Consider the following 20,542-nt stretch of genomic DNA (forward strand, 5'->3'; position numbering starts at 1 on the left):
TGGATGAAGACTGAAAAATTATTGGATCTTGACAACATCCATTTCCAAATGGGACCACCCTTTGCATCCAGTTTGCCCTCTTAGCATCCATACAATCCCTTTCATTTAATTCAGTCTAGTCAGGTATTGTGCAACACAGGACAAGGACTTTACTTATCTAACCACAGTAGACATAAAGAAATTTGACAATATAGGAAAGCTTGAAGCAGAAAAGTCCTCAAATGCTTCCCATATGTCATACCCCGAATGAGGGGACTGAGGGGTCACAGGTCAGATAGGGGCCTATCCAGGGTGATTGAGTTTGTTTGCCGCTTGTGGTCGGGGATCTGTCCGAATATGGTTTGGCAAACTGTGCCAAATACAATATTTTCGGCACTTGACTCTCTGCTTAGTGAGGGCGAACAGTCATAGGCTTCTAAGAGAGATAGTTTACAGGGAAAGAGCTCAGAGCTCAACAACCAACTTTTACAATAACTTGATGACGAGCTCAGTGCTTGTAATAAAAAAAAATAAAGTACTTTAATCACACAGCAGTACTAATTTAAATGCTGCATAATCCAATTGGGGAGAGGGGAGAGGATGTGGTCTCACAGCTAGACTGCCAACCTTGGAGCTGGGAAACCAAGTTTCGAGCCTCCCGGTCGACTCCACATCCTGTGATTCTGGGCAAATCACTTAATCTCCCTGTGCCTACCAAAAAAATGAATGTGTCCTTGTGTAACGTAACTTGTGCTCATGTAAAGCGCTCCAATACCTTTGGGTCGAGTTTGGGCTAAATAAATCTGCAAAAAATAAATAAATAAATAAAAAAATCTTGACTATTGGGTAATACCCCTGAACAGGATTCCCATGTGCGTGCTCCTCCCCCTCTTCTTTCTGTTGCCTCTTCCACCAGGATGAACCTCTAAGCTTTAGTCACCTAGTAAGCTTTGGCAGCAGCATGAACTAGGCTCAAGGGTAGATTGTGTTACTCCACGTTCAAATTCACAATTAGTTCACTGTTCTTCCACCCCAGTGTTGTAGTGGGTAGAAAACTGTCTCAGTCCCTCGCTTCTGCACGTTGCAGCAGCTTGGTGCTTAAGGCAGGCAGTGTACAACAGTATTCATGTGCTGTTCCTGTAGCACTCCTAGGGGAGGCCAGGCACAGCCACTTGGAGGCAATCCAAAAGTCCTGAGCAGTCGAAGCCTGCTTCTGAGCCTGCACAGATGGAGCATGAAGTAAGGCAGTTGAAGCCCGTCCCATGCCAGTACATGGACTGCACAGCAGGGTAGTTGTAGCGCTCCTCTGACCTATGTGGTTCTTGGTACAAATCGCAGGAGGCCCAGAGACCCACTGCAGCATGCATTGCTCCTGACTTTGCTCTATCAGGCAGTCTACTTTCTCTGGGTGCTTCTAAGGCCAGGAACACACAGGGGTTCTCATTCTGGGCAGTTTATCCTCTTGCAGGGCTAAGCAGGCTCCTTCCCTCCCTCTGCAGGCAGGTAGGTTTGTAGGCGCTAGGCAGACCCTCAACTCTTCTAGCAGAAAGTGCAGACTTCATATCATTCCAACCTCTAGCAGACCTTCTGTCTGTCAGATACCAATAGTGGTCATACAGCAGTCCTTCAATTATTCTGAAGAGCACTGCCTTGCTTTGTCATAAACTACTTTGACCTGGAACAAAGTGGGGTGGTTTGTATCCCACTTTTATACATATATATTTTTTTTAAACTTTTTATTAAATATAAAGGTACAAAAAACAGAAACAGAAACAAAAAACAAACACAAGGCAGTACTATCATCACAGAGTTACAGCGTGTGGGGGGGGGAAAGCACATATCAAAGAGGAGGCAGAAACATTTCTTAAGTGCGGGGGGCAGAGGGACCAGAAGCAATCAAATATGTCTAAGTCTGCGTGGAGGAAACATCGGGTTGGGGAGACGGCGGGTCAACATCAAGCTCCGGAAGGGGGGGAGTACATATCTCACTACGATACACATTCCATTGAGTCCATACCTTCCCCCATTTCAGGGGCGAGCCCCGGGAGATATACACCGTTTTTTCCCTGAACATACACCAGTCCAAGTTCTATTTCCAGAGCTGAACTGTCGGCGATCTTTGAGCACCCCACAGTTGGGCAATGTCTCTCTTGGCAATCATATTTCCTAAAGTCACCCAACGAATTTGCGCCACACTATAATCATTCGGTTCCCAAACATTCAGCAAACATCGCCTCGCCTCAGGCATCGACCGCACACCCGTAACCTCACTCATAACTTCATGCACACGAGACCAATATTGCATCACAACAGGACACTCCCAAATGATATGGAGAAACGTTCCCACGAGACCACAGCCACGCCTGCACAGTCCATCAACAGAAAAGCCCATGCGTACCAGACGAGGACCGGTCACATACACCCTGTGTAGAATCTTAAGCTGGACGAACCGGAGACGCACCGGGATCACCACTTCCTTAGGGGAGGAGATCGCAGCCTGCCAGTCTTCATCATCAAGTTCCAGCCCATCGCTAGTCCACACCTCTCGAAGGTGGCATAAGAGATCAGCCCTGGAGTTGATCAATTTTTTATATATAAGCGAGATCGTGCTATCAGGAACGTACCCATCCAGTATCCTATCTTCGAGCGGGGACGCCTCTGGTACTTCCGTACCCGAGGGAAAGACCGAGATTACCGCGTGTCGAACTTGCAAGTACCGAAAAAATTCCCTATCATTCAAATCATATTCAGTTCTCAACTCATCAAACGTCTTGACTCTTCCCTTGATCCACACGTCATTCACCTTGCTAATACCGATCACATCCCACCTGTCAACACCCTTCGATCGCCAAAGGGACCCAAGTTTATCCGATGCGTACAACGGAGTCGCACGGGTCAACCTATCAGCCCAACCTTGAGCCACCGTAGCACGATGCCAGACCTGGACTGCCGTCCTAGTCAGGCCCGTGAGAGTCCTACTAGCAGATCTAGAATAGAGAGCCCTATTGTAATCTCCGCCAGGCAGTAGCCACTTATCCATCTCAAAGGCTGGATTCGGCGAAGGAGCATAGGTACAGTGATTAATAGCCCCTAACTGAGACGCCCAGTAGTATCGGCGAATATCAGGGAGTGCGACACCGCCATCGTACCACGGAAGCGTCAATTTCGCAATAGCAATACGAGAGCGGCCCCCCATACCAATTGTCTCTGTAAACTTTCAATCTCTCGGAAATAACTAGCAGGCACGGCGTCTAATGTATTCTGCAACGCGTAGAGGAAACGGGGTAGCGCCATCATCTTGAACAACGCCGCCCATCCGAGGGGAGAGAGAGGGAGTCTACCCCAAGCATGGACATCGGCACGGAGGCGCTGGAGAGGAGGCAGCAAATTGCGTTCATATCGAAGTCCTGGGTCTAGGGTAATAAAGATGCACAGATATTTAAATCTCTCCCGCACTACTGTAATGGGACAGCCGCGGGGCAAAGTAGGAGCGTCTCCCGAAAGAACATAGACACAAGACTTCGACCAGTTATTGACAAGGCCAGAGTTCTTGCAGAATGATGTCAAAACGTCAAAGAGGACTAACAGTGATTTTCGCGGGGAAGTAAGATATAGCAGAATATCATCCGCATATAGGGATATGCGATCTTCAAATTCTGGAGTCCATCTATTGCCCTTCAAGGACGGCTCCCACCTCAACCAGGCCGCCAGTGGCGCCAAGGCAAGGGCAAACAAAAGGGGAGACAAAGGACAGCCCTGGCGCGTGCCCCTACCAAGCGCAAAGGAAGCAGAGACTCGACCGTTCACAACCACTTGAGCCAAGGGGTCGGTGTAAAGCAGTTTCACCCAGTCTATGAAGGCCGAACCGAAACCAAATTTAGCAAGGACCGCCCATAAGTATGGCCATTCCAGCGTATCAAACGCCATAGTGGCATCCAAAGACGCCAAAATGGCCGGTTCGCGCAACGTTCCAGCTCGCGCGAGAACGCCATGCAATAGCCGGAGGTTAAGCGCAGTGTTGCGACGCGGTATGAAGCCGGATTGGTCCGGATGAACCAGGTAGCTTATAACAGTGACCAATCTATTAGCAAGCAATTTAGCCAGGATCTTCAGTTCAGCGTTGATCAAAGATATAGGTCGAAAGGAGGCGCAGCGATCACGAGGCTTACCCTCCTTAGGAATCACCACTATAGACGCCAGTCTCTGGTCAGGAGGGAGGGAACCTGTCTCTAATGATTCTAGAAACATCGAGCGTAAATGTGGGGCTATCGTATCTGGGCGGAGTTTGTAGAGCTCAATAGGAAGCCCGTTGGGCCTGCGGCTTTCCCGGAACGAACAGAGCGGATAGCAGTCGCAACCTCCTCCACCGTAGGCGGCGCATCAAGAAGCTCCCTTTCGGGATCAGACAGACAGGGCAGCGCAATATCGCGCAAAAGCAAGCGGGAATCCTGTTCAGGTCTATCGGACACAGGGGAATACACTTCCCGGAAGTAATCAGCAAAACATCCAACTATTGCAACCGGCTCAGTGTGACTCACACCATTCACATCCACAATAACAGGAACCACTCGACTCGCACTCTCCCTTTTATCCAGCCAGGCAAGCAGCTTCCCCGCTTTATCACCAACATCATACAGGCGTCCCCGCTGTTCCCTGCTCATCACTTTCGCAGCATCCGTGACCAACGCTCTATATTCAAATTGCTTAAGACCCAATAGGTGTAGTCCATCTGGGGTGACCTCGGACTCCAGTTCTCCCTCCAGGGCAGTGATTTCACCCTCAATACGGACGATGTCCTCTCGACTACGCCTCTTAACGTTACTAATCAGGGAGAGGGCCTGGCCTCGGATAACAGCTTTATACGCCTCCCATAATGAAACCGAGGAGGACACAGATCCGACATTCTCCGCAAAATAATAGTCGAGCGTCTTGATCAATTCTACTCTAACTTTGGGATCACGGAGGTACCAGGGGTTAATCGGGGCCAAACGGTCCTCCGTCCCCAGTTGCGCGTCTACCACCAACCAGATCGGGGAGTGATCTGATATACCTCTAGCAAGATGCTTTACCTCCCGTATTGCGGTGGCCTGGGCAGAGGGCATCAGAACATAGTCGGGTCTCGAGAGACTACCGTGTGCCCCAGAATGAAAGGTGTACTGCGAAGTCCCCGGGTGAAGCAATCACCAACAATCGGTGAGCCCCAGAGTCTCGAGGAAGTCGCTTAACCATGATTGAGCCTTCGTAAGTTCCCGGGGAGGATAGCGATCACACATCCCCGAAACTACAGAATTAAAGTCCCCGCCCACCACCAACAAACCCACTGGGACCCCCAGAACAACCCTTCCCAGGTCAGTATAGGTAGTAGTCTGGAGGCCAGGTGGTACGTAGAGAGAGAGCAGGGTTATCACCTTCCCCTCCCAACGCCCCACAATGGCGGCATATCGTCCCCTATCTTCAAGGATGGTCTCATCAACAGCAAGAGGGAGGGAGTTCCGGACCAGAATGCCCGCCCCCCTGGATCCAGAAGTGAAACCCGAGTGCGCCAGGAGACGATAGCCACGCCTATTCAGCGCATGGCACGTATTACCAAGCAAATGCGTCTCCTGGAGCAAAACAACATCAGGGGATAGACGTCTCAACAGTTGCAACACCACTCCTCGTTTAATCCTATCCCCCAACCCATTGACGTTCCAACACAACAATCGAAGTCCCCTACCCCCCATCCCAGTGCGCAGCCCCGCCCACCTCCCACACCCAGCGCAACGCTGTACAAAAAAAGCTCGACATTACTGTGCCTTGCGAATAAACATGAAACCTAAACTTCAACCCCCTTCCCCCAAAAAAAACCCATACATCTCACCCCCCTCCCCGCACCCCTGCGTGAGACTAAAAAGCCACCCCAACTTGCAGTGTGCCTGTCGCCCAAGTACCCAACTAATCTACGAAAAGAACCCCAGAGGAGGAAGGGTCACCCACCCCCCCGCCCACCCCCAAAAGGAAGAAACGTTTGCAAGCAATAATGTTGTGGCATCAAACCACAGCTGAAAGTCAAGTCCACGGAAAGGGGGCCTATCTCGATCTCTATTCTTGTTCCACCGGGCCGCCTTCTGCACCACCGGAATGTCCAAAGTTCTCAGAACGTTCCTGCCCCGTAGGCAGGGAGTCCAGCCAGTCACTTGCGGCCTCAGGATGGTCGAAGAAAAATGTCCACTCTTTATACACCACACGTAGACGGGCCGGGAAAAGCATAGCATATTTCATATCTCTGTCCCTCAGCCTGTTCTTCACTCCTTGGAAACCAAGTCGCTGTTTCTGGACCTGCTGGGTAAAGTCCGGGTAGAAGCTGACTGTAGTATTCTCGAAAGCAGTCGGACCTGACTGGCGCGACGCTTGCAGGATCGCGTCCCTGTCCCGAAAATTAAAAATTCGAGCGATGATGGGACGCGGAGCGGCACCCAACTTAGGCGTGCCTCCAGGGATCCTATGCGCACGTTCCACAGCAAAGAACTTACTAAGGCCCTTGGGTGCTAGATGGTTCAATACAACGTCTTCCACCAGTAAGTCCACCGGAGAGGCCCCCAACGTTTCCGGGACACCAATCAGGCGGACGTTGTTCCGCCGGGCCCTGCTCTCGAAATCCTCCAGGCGTCGAGAAAAGTAGGCCTGGGCAGTCCGTAGGTTACCGACCTCAGCCTGTAGATCGGAGACGTCGGTCGTGAGGCTAGATGTCTTAAGATCAAGGGACTTGACCCTTTCATTGGTCTTTGCAAGGTCAGCCCTGATCAAGTTAACATCAATAGCGACAGTGTCCAGTTTGTGGGACAGGGCCTCATATTGTTGTCCCACTGTGGCCTTCATCGCAGAAATGGCGCCCATGACGTCTCGTAGCGACAGGTCCTCACCAATCAAGGAGTCGTCTGCAGCAATAGTCGGGGATTTAGTCGGTCCTCCAGGAGAGCCCTTAGTGAGGGTGTATCTATCCATGATATTCGATTGCACGGAATTCCCCCGGACACCCGGCTTGGTCTTGCGTTTTTCACCCTCAGGCTTGGTGGCCATTTTAGATCTGGAGCCCCGGAGGGAACCCTGATACCGGGTAAAAATGGCTACAACCAAGTCGCCCGCAGCAATGAGAAGGAGGAAAGACAGGCCCCTCACCAGGCAGTGAGCCAAATGAACCAGAGGCACCGTTCCGAGAAGTAATATATACATATTTTTTAGAGTAATTTGTATCCCACTTTTATACATATTTTTTAGAGTGTATGTGGATCCACTATATCAAACCTTAAAACCGGGTTGGGGTGGTTCTCTGCCAAGTCTCCTTCTCATGCTGCTCTCCAGACACAGACTTTGAGTACAGTGACCCCTTTCACAGCAGGTAGCACTGAGGCTGTCTCCAATGTAAAGATCCCACAACCTGCTTACAAGGACTTGTGAAGTTTACTCGCCTGTGTGTTATCAGCCTTCCTGAACAGTAATCAGGGAAGGACAAAAGCATAGTCCTGACTTATAAACATTTCCCATTACACAACAGAAATTGTACTCCCTTCACTCATCCATACCGCCATCAAATGGCCATGCTCAGGAAGAACAAATCCGCAGACCCTTGCTACAAAAGTCCTCATGAAATTTCTAAATGTCCACTTTTTCCACCCTCCTCGCTTCAGTGTCTGGAACTCCATGCTGCAGCCACAGGTATGCAGTCAGTACACCTCCATTGTTAGGTAAACTCTCCTCATCCCCCATCTTGTGCATTGCTAAATCAGAGGCATCCAAAATATCACCCCACTGTCTTCAATACTCAAACTCATACACACACAGAGCCTTACTAGCACACGTCTACTATATGTGTACTATAGATGCACATACATACAACATGTACACAGAATGCCAGTGTGAGGATGTATGACATTACAACGCATGCTTTTACATCGCATGCTTTTACAACGCGGTTTTTATAACGCATACCATTACAACGCATAGTGCTTTGGGGCGCTGGATAGTGAATTGTTTAATTTACTATTCCAACTCCAGTCCCCGTGGATAGTAGGGAAGGTGTTGGATAGTACATTAAACACATTCCCTATCCTAGAGCGCCCCCCAGCGCAATGCGTTGTAATGGTTTCCGTTGTAAAAGTTGCGTCGTAAAGGCACTGCGTGGTAAAAGTTGCGTTGTAAAGGTTGTTCACCCAGTGTGAGGTTCTGAGTTTCACATACAACCAAAACTTTACAAATCTCTGTGTAGCAGTTTACACCACTACCACGAAATCGACCAGATTTTTATTTATTCAAGGGAGGAGGATGGAAGTGGCATAAAAAGTATTTTAAGACCACTGATCTATACTAAGAATTGCAATGCAGCATACCTGCAGATGCCGAAGCCTCAAATGCCCTCATTAAGAAATTCCAGACAGCATCTCAGCGCTAAATTACAGCAATTCTCCCCAGAGTGAGGAATAACTGCATTGACTCAATAATACTTTGTACTTTTCTATGCAGTTTCCTAGTTCTAGTAATTCTGTGTGTGGAATTAACGGGTCTAGAGTTTGTGGACCAGATAAATCTGAATTTTGGGTGGCAGAATTCCACCTATAGTTCTCGCTCTGAATGAAACTCCACCACACAAAATGAGGGCTTTAGAGCGAAGTTAACTGTCATGATCCATGCAAAATAAATTCTGGAGTTTTGAAAGCACATTTTACACCACAAAGATCACTATTCGCTACATAAGTGAAGCAAAAGATTAGCTCTGGGATTGACTGTAGCTCTTCCAGCATGCATGAGGTCATCAAGTTAGACTGTAGAGTGAGCCCGCGCCTCTGCCTCTGTCCACCTATTTACATTCCAAAAGGCTTGCGAATGTGTGAAGCAGGGAAAACTAAATCCATTACCGACTCACTGCCATGAAGCACTTCCTGCCCTAACATCATGTACTGCCAGGAGAATTCAAACTGTCCCTCAGGGATGGCGGACATAAATTAAGGTTATATTTAAAAAAACACATAACCTCATGTTTACCTGAAGCCTCATCTATACTCCTTGCGTCCTTATACACAGTTTAGAAAAAGGGACATATGAGGGATTCCAGATCTTTAGCTGTTTGGGACCTCTGTTGGGATATAAGAATCTTTTTTACTTGTACAAGCTACATTGGCTAAGCCACCTTCTTGGGCAACATGGCTGGCCCAGATTGAAACAAACTCTAACAAGCATTGGAAAAACCAATCCGTTTTCTTCGGCTCTGCTAATGCCCCCAATGACTTTATTAATATTATTTTATGTTCAGTTCTTTCCATTGTAAAACGTCAGCACTGAAGGTTACCTGGTACTCTTGGTAAGAATGTATAAATCACTGGGATTGTATTCAAATCGCCACACAACTGAAGTTACAGAATTGAATGCCACCAGTTCATGTATTTATTACTTTAAACGCTATGAGTACTATTTTGAGTTCCAACAAATACGAGACATGTGCTTGTGTTTCACTCAATATCGTATGCGACTGCAACAACAATCAGAAAACGAATAACTTACTGTTTTGATTATTGCTAAAGTCACAGAAGGCTTAGGGCCTTATTACGAGTTTGGTGGTCCATGGACTGCCAGACTTGCGGGGGTGCGGCGGTGGCGGTCCGACAGCCGTATTATAAGTGTGGCATTGGACCGCACTGCAGCAACTAGCAGGGAACCATGTTCCCTGGTGGTGGTGCAGCAGTCCAGGGGCTCACAATATGCTGGCGGTGCTGCTGACTCACCATCATGCATATTTTGAGTTTCTGGACCATCAGCCTTACATGATGGTCAGCACCGCCATATAAAAGCTGGCAGTGGGAAAACAAAGGGGGGCCTACAGGGGCCCCATGCATGTAGTTGCATGGAGGCAGCCACATGCTGTGCACCCCCCAGTTATAGCCTGGCCTGGGCTTTACAGTCCATGCCGTGCTGGAACGAGCTGTGGGAGTCCCACGGAAGGTCAGTATTAAAGGTTCATTGAGCCTTTTGTACTGCACCACCTCGGGACCGCCACACATTGTAGTCTGGCAGGCGGGCAGCGTTCACAGTTGGTGGTGCGGGGGTGGGGTGGTGATGAATCAAACTCGTAATGAGGCCCATAGTTTTTCAACTTAGAACTGAAAATATTTTTTTCAACGAGTGTTCACCTACCCGGGTCCAAGTCAGATTACTTATAAGACTAATAGGTTTTAAAGGCAATTTGCTCGTCACAGCCTATGCTTGCATTAACGTACCGAAAAAACTTAACACCCCACATACATCAAATACAAGTAAAGCATCAAATATAAAATGGTCACCTACTAGATATACTGCATTAAAATAATGTACTATCATTCATAGACTTCTCTTTATTTTCAATGATAGCTTTTTGTGTAATTAACTCGCCACTTACCTATTCTACGTGACACATAGTGGAGCAATAAAATAGCATAGCAGTTAGGGACATAAATCGTCTAGAATAAAAGAAAGTATTTATGAAAAAGAAACATAAACTCTTCATGTCTCAAATCTATTGCTGATAAAGAGTGGTGGTTGCACTGAGTTGGCACTGAGGGTGTTGCTGTGGGAACGACGGCCTATGCCTGATGGAGATCCTCGCACAGAGACAGAGTTAAAAGAAGGGATATTACAGAATTAAATGGGACTGGAATTGTGTGATTGGTGGACCTATTGACACTTTGGGGCATATTTGCCAGATTGGTGGTGCAGACCAGAGCAGCAAGTTACCTGCTGAACTGACCTGCGTCACAGGTAAGAAGCAGAAATGCACCATATTTATCCAATACAGTGCATCCTATCTTTTCCCACTGCACTGGCGCCATTTTGGCAGCCTAGGGCCATTGCAAACACCCTTGTACCTTTGTGTGGCTTCATAAATATGACTTGGGGCTTTGTGTTGTGCATATACCACGTTGCGTGGTGCAAGCATGATGCAAGGTCCTCGTAAATAGGCCCATTTGTTTCTTATTCTTTCCCCACAAAATAGAGTCCTGTACATAGTGGAACTGAAGTAAAAAGTGGTATGACCATAGAAAGTGAGCAAAGCATGAAGAGGGGAAAAATACAATGTTCAAACCAGTTGGAGAGAGTTTAATGGACTCCATCCTGCAATGAGGAGGATAGAGCAGGATAGGTTAGGCAACGGACGAGAAGGGAGGAGATGGTGGGTGGAGCAGAAGGGAGGGGGGAGTTGGTGGAGGAGCAGGGAGGGGGGAGTGGGTTGGCGTCAACTAGAGAGTGAGAACACACTCATTGCTTCCATTGGTTCCATTGATCCCACTGATCACTGCCCACTCTTCAGCAAATTGCTTTTTTTACATCCACAAAGAGGATGGGGCCCCAAGGGGACCTTTTCTCTTTTGCACATGGATTGCCACTTTACTTGAGGTATCAGTAAATTTGCAATGCTTTGCCACAGGATTTCAGTCACAAAACATTGATATGCTAGGTGAGTCAGTGTTTGGATATGGCACCCCTTCCACATACTGAATCGGTATCCATTCAGAATCCTTTTTAGGAGGCAGAAAACCTATTCAGATTCCTACAATGGGATTAGTACGTAGGAAGAAGCATAATAACAGACACAAGCGCCGAACCAAAGCAATTGTGATCATTAAAATGCTTAGTAGATCCAATCCCAAGTTTCTAATCATATACACCATGAAATATAAAACATGCAGCCGCGGTCGGTAGGGGAGTATCTGCCGGGGCGGTCAGGTGGGGAGGGGGAGGGGCAGGGTGGGGGTTAGTAATGTATGGATAATGGAGGTTTGCAGGTAAGTAAACAATTAAATAAATCAAACGAATTTCGTTGCATGCACTGCATCCCCAAATGCAATGCAGTGCGTGCAACGAAATTCGTTTGATTTATTTAAATGTTTACTTATCTGCAAACTTCCATTATCCATATATTACTAACCCCCACCCTGCCCCTCTCCCTCCTCACGTCACCGCCCCGGCAGGTACTCCTCTACCGACCGCGGCTGAAAACATGATTGCCAGTCTTATATTTACAGACAGAGAGAAACCGCATGTAGTAGCTATCCAATCATACAGGGTCACATCCGGTTCTCTGCCACGTGAAAACGTTTGTATGGTACTGGTTCCAGGAGGACTACAAACTGTTTTGCTTTCACGATGCAAGGTCACCCCCACACCCAACCCCCACCCCCTCACCCCTCATAAAATATCAGTTGCCAGGGGCATAACACAGGCTCCTGCACCTGCTATGGTGAGGGAGGGGGCAACGTTTCATGGTGTCCACAACTCTTAAAGGGGTCTCCAGTAAGCAGAAAGGCCAATGAATATCTGTGATATATGGGAGACTCAGTGGCCTCTTTTCATATTCTGCAGTGGGGCCACCATCATTTTGCGTGACGCCACTGTCAAATGCGTGGCGTTCGTATTTACCACATGTGCAATTTGTGACCCATTTTGCTTCACTCATTGGATTGGGGAATAATGTACTAACGGGTCATTTTATTATTATCCAGGTTTCTCAATTTGCACAGGGTTGTAATACAAAATCAGGCACACACAGGAGCTTGCCCACCTTATGAATCAATGCCTATATGCCTTCATTCGACCCAGACAATGACATTAGGATTCTCGATCTTTGCCTACCCTAGTGATTCTGGTCAATTAATATATGTTCCCCTTGTATTAACAATTTTTTGGTTACTGTGTCTGCTTACTACCGATTTTTGTTCTCTTTTGTTTTAGGTACAACTTATACATAACACACATTTTTCAAGCACATTTTCACTGTAGTAAAGTGCACTGGGATTGGTTTGTACCGTGTAAAAACCAACAAATAAAAAAATATAAAAAATTAAAAGCGTTTTTATAACCATCACATATATGTATTAATTCATTTATATTCCGAACTTGTGAATCTGATAGATACAAAGCAAACTATGTAAATGTGGCTTTGAAAGAGATATATTTTAAAGTGGAGAAGTAGAATTACACCTGTAGAGGGTACACACTCCTAAAGAGTGGAATGACATTCCCCTACTCTTCTTTAATTCTGCCAAAAGCTGAAGACTGTCATGTTCTCCATGTGCGCCGGGAGGTACACCATACACGGGACACAGGTTAGTTGCACATTTCTTTATTGGCATCTCTCATTACTGCTAGTTAGCCTCTCGGGCAGCTGCTGGTCCGCACGTCCATCCCCGTCCATGTCCTAGTCATTGTCCGCCCCCTTTCCTCTGACGTCACCGGATCCGGTGTCCGGTGACCTGGTCACTCTGCCCACAGGGTCCTAACGCCCTACTGTCCGTCGCCCACACTGTCAGGTCACGACATCTCCCCCCTTGTTGCAAACAAATCTTTGTGACACATTTACTACAGTCCTCATTCACAGTTATATTGATGGAGGTGAACGAACGAGAGAAAGAGAGAGAGAGATATATATAGAGAGAGCGAGAGAGTACTTGTCATTCTACATTTCTTCAATGAGTCTCTGTTGTTTACTGCATGCCCTTCGTGAATCTAGTGTCTCCATCGCTTCCTTGTCCTCTATCTTCTACCTTCCATGTGGCTGCAGTTGTCACTGCCATTTCTTTTTTCTCCGCCTTCTTTGTCCTTGAAATGCTATCTCTTTCTTGTTATTCGTTGTTTGTCGTAGACAGCCGTTATCATCCATCCTTTCACTTTCGTCACCGCCAGTGACTCTTTGGAGAACTTGTTGTCTTATCATCTATATTATTTCTGTCTCAACACCTTTGGTCCTGGCCATGCGGTGCCTCTTGCCTTTATTTCCTTGGTGGCGCTTGTCCGCTCTGCTCATTGCATGTCTTTGTCCTTTCTTTTTGCTGCTCTATCTCCTGCGGTATGTCTTTTCGTGTTGCTCCTTTTTACCCCTTTTTTTCTAGGCTCTCCTTGTCCTTTTAGCCTTTTCTAGGCTCTCCTTGTCCTTTTCTCTTGTGTCCCTTTTGTGTCCTTTTTTTCTTCTTCTTCTTCTGTTATTCTCCTTTTCTTTTAGCCTTTTCTAGGCTCTCCTTGTCCTTTTAGCCTTTTCTAGGCTCTCCTTGTCCTTTTCTCTTGTGTCCCTTTTGTGTCCTTTTTTCTTCTTCTTCTGTTATTCTCCTTTTCTTTTAGGTTTTTCTAGGCTCTCCTTGTCCTTTTAGCCTTTTCTAGGCTCTCCTTGTCCTTTTCTCTTGTGTCCCTTTTGTGTCCTTTTTTCTTCTTCTTCTTCTGTTATTCTCCTTTCCTTTTAGCCTTTTCTAGGCTCTCCTTGTCCTTTTCTCTTGTGTCCCTTTTTTTTCTTCGTTATTTTACTCCTCTTTCTTCTTTCTTCTTTTCTTTATTGCCTTGTAACTTCTCCTTTGCTCTTTCTTTGTCCTTGTGCAATCTTTGTCCTTTTATTTCTCTTTGTTGTTCTGCTTTCTTTCCTTTTGTTTTCTTTTCTTTTCTTTGTTGTGTCTCTTTTCTGTCTTTTATTTAGCCTTCTCTGGCTTCTTCCACTCTCTTGTTCTTCTTTCTTATATATGTATATATTCTTTCCTTCTTTCTCTTTCTCTATTTGTACTTTTGTTATTCTCTGGTAATCTCTTTTCTTATTGCACCATCATCTTCCTTTGCCTTATTGCTCTTTTGCCTTTTATTTATCCTTTATTCTTCAATCAAGACATTCATTTCCTTTGTCTCCCTTTTCAGACCTTTTCCGTGCTTATCTTCCTTTACTTCTTTATCTTCTTTTTCTTCCTGTCTTTTCTTCTTGCTCGCGTTCTCCTTAATTCACCTAGTCTTATGTTCTTCTTCTTCTTTGCCCTTTGCCTGGCTTTGAAATGGCTGCTCTCCTTTTTCCTATGACCTTTCCTTGAATGTCCCCTTCAAAATGTCACTTTGGTCGTCTTTGTCCTTTCTTGTCCTTAATATGCCCCTTTATTCTCCTTATTTCTGCCTTTGTTTTATTTATTTCTACTTCTCGTCGTCTTTCCTTTCTCATTTCCTTCTTTTCCGACGTTATTTGGCCTTAAAAAGGCCGCTCCATTATTGTCTATCTTTCTTTCCTGATCTAAGATGGCCGCCGCTTTTTTTTCTCGCAATTTCGCCGTCCTAATCGCATTGCCTGTACTTAAGATGGCCGCCACCGCTGTTCTCACTGCCCATTGGCTCAGCTCGCCTCCTTCCAATATGGCCGCCGAGACTCTCCATATTCTCGCGATGGCTCGCGCCAGCCTTTCCAATTTATTCCTTTTCTCCTCAGCGCTTACCGCATCATCTTCACCGGTGGCAGTCGGGGTGAGCTCCCGCCTCGCTGCTCAACGGGCAGACTTTCTCGTGTCTCCTACCCTTCCAGGGTGGGCTCCTTGTGTGTCTCCAGCCTTCCCACGCGTCGTTCGTCACTTTCCCTCGTCGCCAGTTGTCATATTCTCCATGTGCGCCGGGAGGTACACCATACACGGGACACAGGTTAGTTGCACATTTCTTTATTGGCATCTCTCATTACTGCTAGTTAGCCTCTCGGGCAGCTGCTGGTCCGCACGTCCGTCCCCGTCCATGTCCTAGTCATTGTCCGCCCCCTTTCCTCTGACGTCACCGGATCCGGTGTCCGGTGACCTGGTCACTCTGCCCACAGGGTCCTAACGCCCTACTGTCCGTCGCCCACACTGTCAGGTCACGACAAAGACCTACTCTTAGTCGAACTAGACCCAAGGTTTGGCTTGCCTTACACTTGCTCAGTACCAGGATACCTCATGGGTGATAGTGTGCTCTACAAATCAACATAACATACCACAACACAAGACAACACAACATAGCATAACATAACATAACAAGCAATTAGAAGTCTCAATTTATTCTTCTATGGTGATGCTTGTTACATTGAGGACTACTTTCCAACCCCTGCGATTTACATAATTCAACAAGTTATATTTTAAAAGTAACTGTAAATGCAGCAGGGATCGACATGCTGCACCCACATATAGATTCCTTATAAAAACGTACAAAGGTCTGTCCTCAATGTCACAGACTGCGTGGTGTACTTCCTGTGACATGATCAGTGGTCAAAGTGTGTCAGAAGAGGCTGCGGTGATAAGACTGAAATACAGAAGGGCCAATCGCCTGAGTGTGGTAGTGGACGCTACCCTATATGCCAGGAGCAGCCACCGCCAAGGACTTTACTGCACAGATCAGGTTGGAGCCCTACACTGTGAGAATACGGTGGCCCTGTATGCCAGATGGGGTCATTGGGATCAGCATGTAGTGTGACCTTCTCAGAGTCATTGCTGAGAGGAGTGAGGCCGCTGTGGACCCTGCATCACCGGCCTGTGATGAAGCCTTCACACAAGGAGCTACGTATCCTCGATCGCCACCCATATCGTGAGCAGTTGCAGCACCTTACCCGGTGTAGAGGAGCCATCTTCCTGCACAAAATCAATCAAAGGTGACGTTTTCCTCATTCTATGTGTGCTGCAGATGGCAGAACACATGGAAAGAGGAAAAACGAGGAGAAATATACACATTTCTCCTCATTAAGCCTGCTTTTGTAAGGCGTTACTTTTGGTGCTGCCCCAGTTTAAACTATGTAGTAAATTTAGGGCAGTGTCAAAAAACATGGGTGTTGCATGGGAACACCCACAGAACCATTCATGGACCACCCCTTCCATGCAGAGTAAGGCATTGCCTTAATCCATATTTATGCAGGGTGGCTTTGTGTGGCCTTGCAAATATGGGCTGGCACACTGTGTCTCTGGAGTGTCTCAAAAGTGACGCTCCGGTGGAGTAAAAGTGCCACAGGGGCATTGTAATTTTTGAGCAAAATGAAAGTTCAAATGTATGCAGTCTGGTGAAGAAGGGGATTCACCTGTTATTTAGAAGAAATTAAGGAAATGTATATGAAAACAGCAAATGATCCATAGAGGTATTAGATAGTTAAATCAGCTTTGATGATGTTATGACATTTTCACATAAAGATCTAGAATGCTGATGCACGTTTCCTCAGATTTCATAGGAAGCCAATTTAACCGACTTTTTGTTTTATATTTCAGAAGATACGCCTCCTAAGAGCACATTTCCTTTATCTTTTCCAGATCTAGACAAGCAACTTCAGGTAAATACAGAAGCATCTATTATTTTAACTTTCGTTGTTACCACTTGATAAAATGTTAACATGCTATGAGGTTTATCATATTTTTTTCAAAAAATGTTATAATATATTCTCCTAGGTTTTATCCAAAATGATGTATGCTGACCTCATTTTTAATACCTCTCACTTTCACAGAAAAAAGTTCATGGTTGAGGGTTGCAATATGATGTACATTAGAAAGAGGCCTTGGTAGTCCTCGAAAAAGGAGAAAAAGAAAACTGTAAAGAAGTGAGATAAGGCACTTTTGTGTTGAATATGGCTAAAGGCGTTATGTGCATACAAAACTACCTAATTAAATGCAAGTAGACAAAAGACCTAATTACAAGTGACCAATTAAGTTGTGATCCCTTGGTGTGCGATCCCTGCCCATACACCCGTTTGCGTTGTGAACGTTGATACACGTTGTACGATATTTATCACACATGGTAATTTTCAGGTGAGATAAAGATTGCATCCCTCATTAAATTTCACGAGGTCAAAACTTCTGAAATTAACAAGGGATGACTGTATCAATAATTCGCAATCGCAAAACACCGCCTTGATATGTCTTGATTTCCAACATGCAAGTTGTTTCTGTAATCAAAAGTGGCAAACAACAGAAAGACAACTTTGTGTCTGAGCAGACATAAGCACAGTGCTAGGTACACTTGTAATGCAATAGTCCTAAAAACTGCACAGTAATATTAGTTCATGTCTAGGTCAAGCTGTATCTAATTGGAGAGCGTTGATGACAAGTCCTAGGCTATCCATCTGGTTGAAGTAAATTTAACCTCAAGTTATCCTCAATAAATCTTGCTGCTGGTGTTAATGTTGTTATTTTCGCCACAGTAGAGTGTAACCAGACAGTGAGGGGAAGGCCACCAGACGGTTCAAGCACCGTTCAACAAACTACTCATTTTCTGAAGATGCCCAGAGAAGCTATTTCTATGAGGCAAGGTCAGTTGTTCCTAAGATGAGTTGATGAGATGAACAGAGCACCAGTTCTCCTTCTGAAAGCCGCCTATCATGAAGGAGATGAAAGCATAATTCTGGCTATTCCCCAGCTTCCTGCGCTCTAATCCTATAAAAGGACGCGTTGAGAAACTGTGTCACGCAAATAACTTAATTCGCTAGCGATCCATGGATCCTGTAATTAGAAAATGAGCTCAGGCCTCCACTTCATAGGTGTAAAGCTGCTGCAATGTACTTTTATAGTAAACATTTGATAAACATAGATCAGGGCATCTTTATAGCCAGATACTGGGCTAGCTTAGAAAACAAGCAGAGACAGGGGCCCAGAGATCATACATGTATAGGTCACTGAATCCATACAGACTGATTATCATGAGAAGAAGCAGGGCTCCACCTTCGGAAAATGAACTTAGAACAGCATGGATAAATGTATCTTGTGTCGTTATTGTGCGTACATTTGCACTTTGTGCTGACTGTACTTCAACAACTTCTAAGTCCATTATCTTGTAATTTAATGTAATTATCTTTCTTCTTTTTGCACTAAATCACACTTAGGTGGTAATCATGCACACTTATGGCTTTAAATTGTATGTTGTTATTGACTAAGTTCAAAATTACAGACAATGATAAGAGACACATTGTTTTGAACAATGATTCCTCAACGTTCATTACAGAGGTTACGTTCTACAGACACTAATAATTTTCTATTATGCAATGAAATGTTATGGTCAAAAGAATGTGCAAATAATGCTCTGAAATAGGCCAGATAAGATCATATTTGTAATTTAAACAGAGAAGGAAGACTTAACATCAATCGTTCTTTGTCAGTTTTCATGAACATGCAAATGTATTTCTTTGAGAGGTGGAGCATGTTTCGCTGCTTGACAAAGGCTGTTTGCCAAACTCGTCGTTTTTTGCACAATAAATGTTTTTGCTATAATCTGGTGTGCCACATCCTTAATTTCCTGATTTGGATTGGATTTGCATGTTATATTTGGCCGGCAGCCGCCGCAGTCGCTGGCACCATTAGGCATGAAGAATGGCGAACTGAGCAGCGACAGAAGTGGAATATATACGACCCGCTGACAGCTATGGCGGTGGTGCAGTCTCCTCGGCAGGGCCTGCCGCGTATGTATAAAAGCTCCAAGGTCGCCCAGCTGGTGAGAGTGCACTCTGGAAGCAGCAATCGCAACAGGCTCAGCTGGTCACAGGTGTAACCTGACATGTTTCGGAATACCTTCTTAATCATAGGCTTGGTTTCAAATAACACAATGCTTTACATGCCACACCTTTATTGAAGATCCGCTGCCTCGATATTTGGCCGGCAGCCGCCGCAGTCTCTGGCACCATTAGGCATGTAGAATGGCGAACTGAGCAGCGACAGAAGTGGAATATATACGACCCGCTGACAGCTATGGCGGTGGTGCAGTCTCCGCGGCAGGGCCTGCCGCGTATGTATAAAAGCTCCAAGGTCGCCCAGCTGGTGAGAGTGCACTCTGGAAGCAGCAATCGCAACAGGCTCAGCTGGTCACAGGTGTAACCTGACATGTTTCGGAATACCTCCTTAATCATAGGCTTGGTTTCAAATGACACAATGCTTTACATGCCACACCTTTATTCAAGATCCGCTGCCTCGATAGGCTGTTGCTCATATGAGTGCAATATAGCAGTTCCCCACAGCATGGTGGGATACGTAGTGCGGCAATAATTATACCTAAAAAGGTGCAGTGTCTCAAATGAGCCCTAATACGTGCCCTCCAATGGGCCCTGTGACGACCAGAGGCTCAAATACCAGCACCGCTCCCCTCATAATGAGCAGGACTCGATTTCCAGCTCCACGACCCACTACCAGCTCTGGCGGTGGTGCACTCTCCGTGGCAGGGCCTGCCACGTCTATGTATAAAAGCTCCAAGGTCGCCCAGCTGGTGAGAGTGCACTCTGGATGCAGCAATCCCCAACAGGCTCAGCTGGTCACTGGCGTAGCCTGACGTGTTTCGAAATACCTCTTTCATAGGCTTTGTTAACATGTGCTTAACATGCCACACCTTATTCAAGATCCACTGCCTCGATAGGCGGTTGCTCATATGAGTGCAATATAGCAGTTCCCTACAGCATTGTGGGTTACGTAGTGTAGCAATATTTATACCTAAATAGGTGCAGTAACTCAAATGAGCCCTAATACGTGCCCTCCAATGGCTCCGGTGACAAGCAGAGTCTCAAATACCAGCACCATTCCCCTCATAATGAGCAGGACTCGATTTCCAGCTCCACGACCCACTGACAGTTCTTGCGGTGGTGCACTCTCAGCCGCAGAGCCTGCTGCGTATGTATAAAAGCTCCACGCGTCAGGCTGCATTCCTTAATCTACGCAGTCAATTGGGGATTTGCAGCTTCTGGAGTGCGTCCTTGCATGCTGGGCAACCTTGGAGCTTTCATTTTTCAAGCGGCAGGCCCTGCCGCGGAGGAGGCACCACCGCTAATATCTAAAGCGGGTCGGCGAAC

At 46.3% G+C, this 20,542-nt stretch overlaps 1 protein-coding gene across 2 annotated transcripts in view; it reads left to right on the forward strand.

Moving 5' to 3' along the window:
- The window catches only part of MAP3K7CL (MAP3K7 C-terminal like), a 177,051-nt gene that overhangs the window by 99,378 nt on the left and 57,131 nt on the right, over positions 1–20,542 (forward strand). The window contains exon 3 of one of the 2 annotated variants that reach the window (XM_078658385.1): positions 16,992–17,053. In XM_078658385.1, coding sequence (XP_078514511.1) covers positions 16,992–17,053 — 62 coding nt within the window. The remainder of the gene's footprint in view (positions 1–16,991; positions 17,054–20,542) is intronic. The other variant, XM_078658386.1, reaches the window with a different exon arrangement.

This window comes from Lissotriton helveticus, chromosome 8 (assembly GCF_964261635.1).
Source record: "Lissotriton helveticus chromosome 8, aLisHel1.1, whole genome shotgun sequence".
Classification (NCBI taxonomy): domain Eukaryota; kingdom Metazoa; phylum Chordata; class Amphibia; order Caudata; family Salamandridae; genus Lissotriton; species Lissotriton helveticus.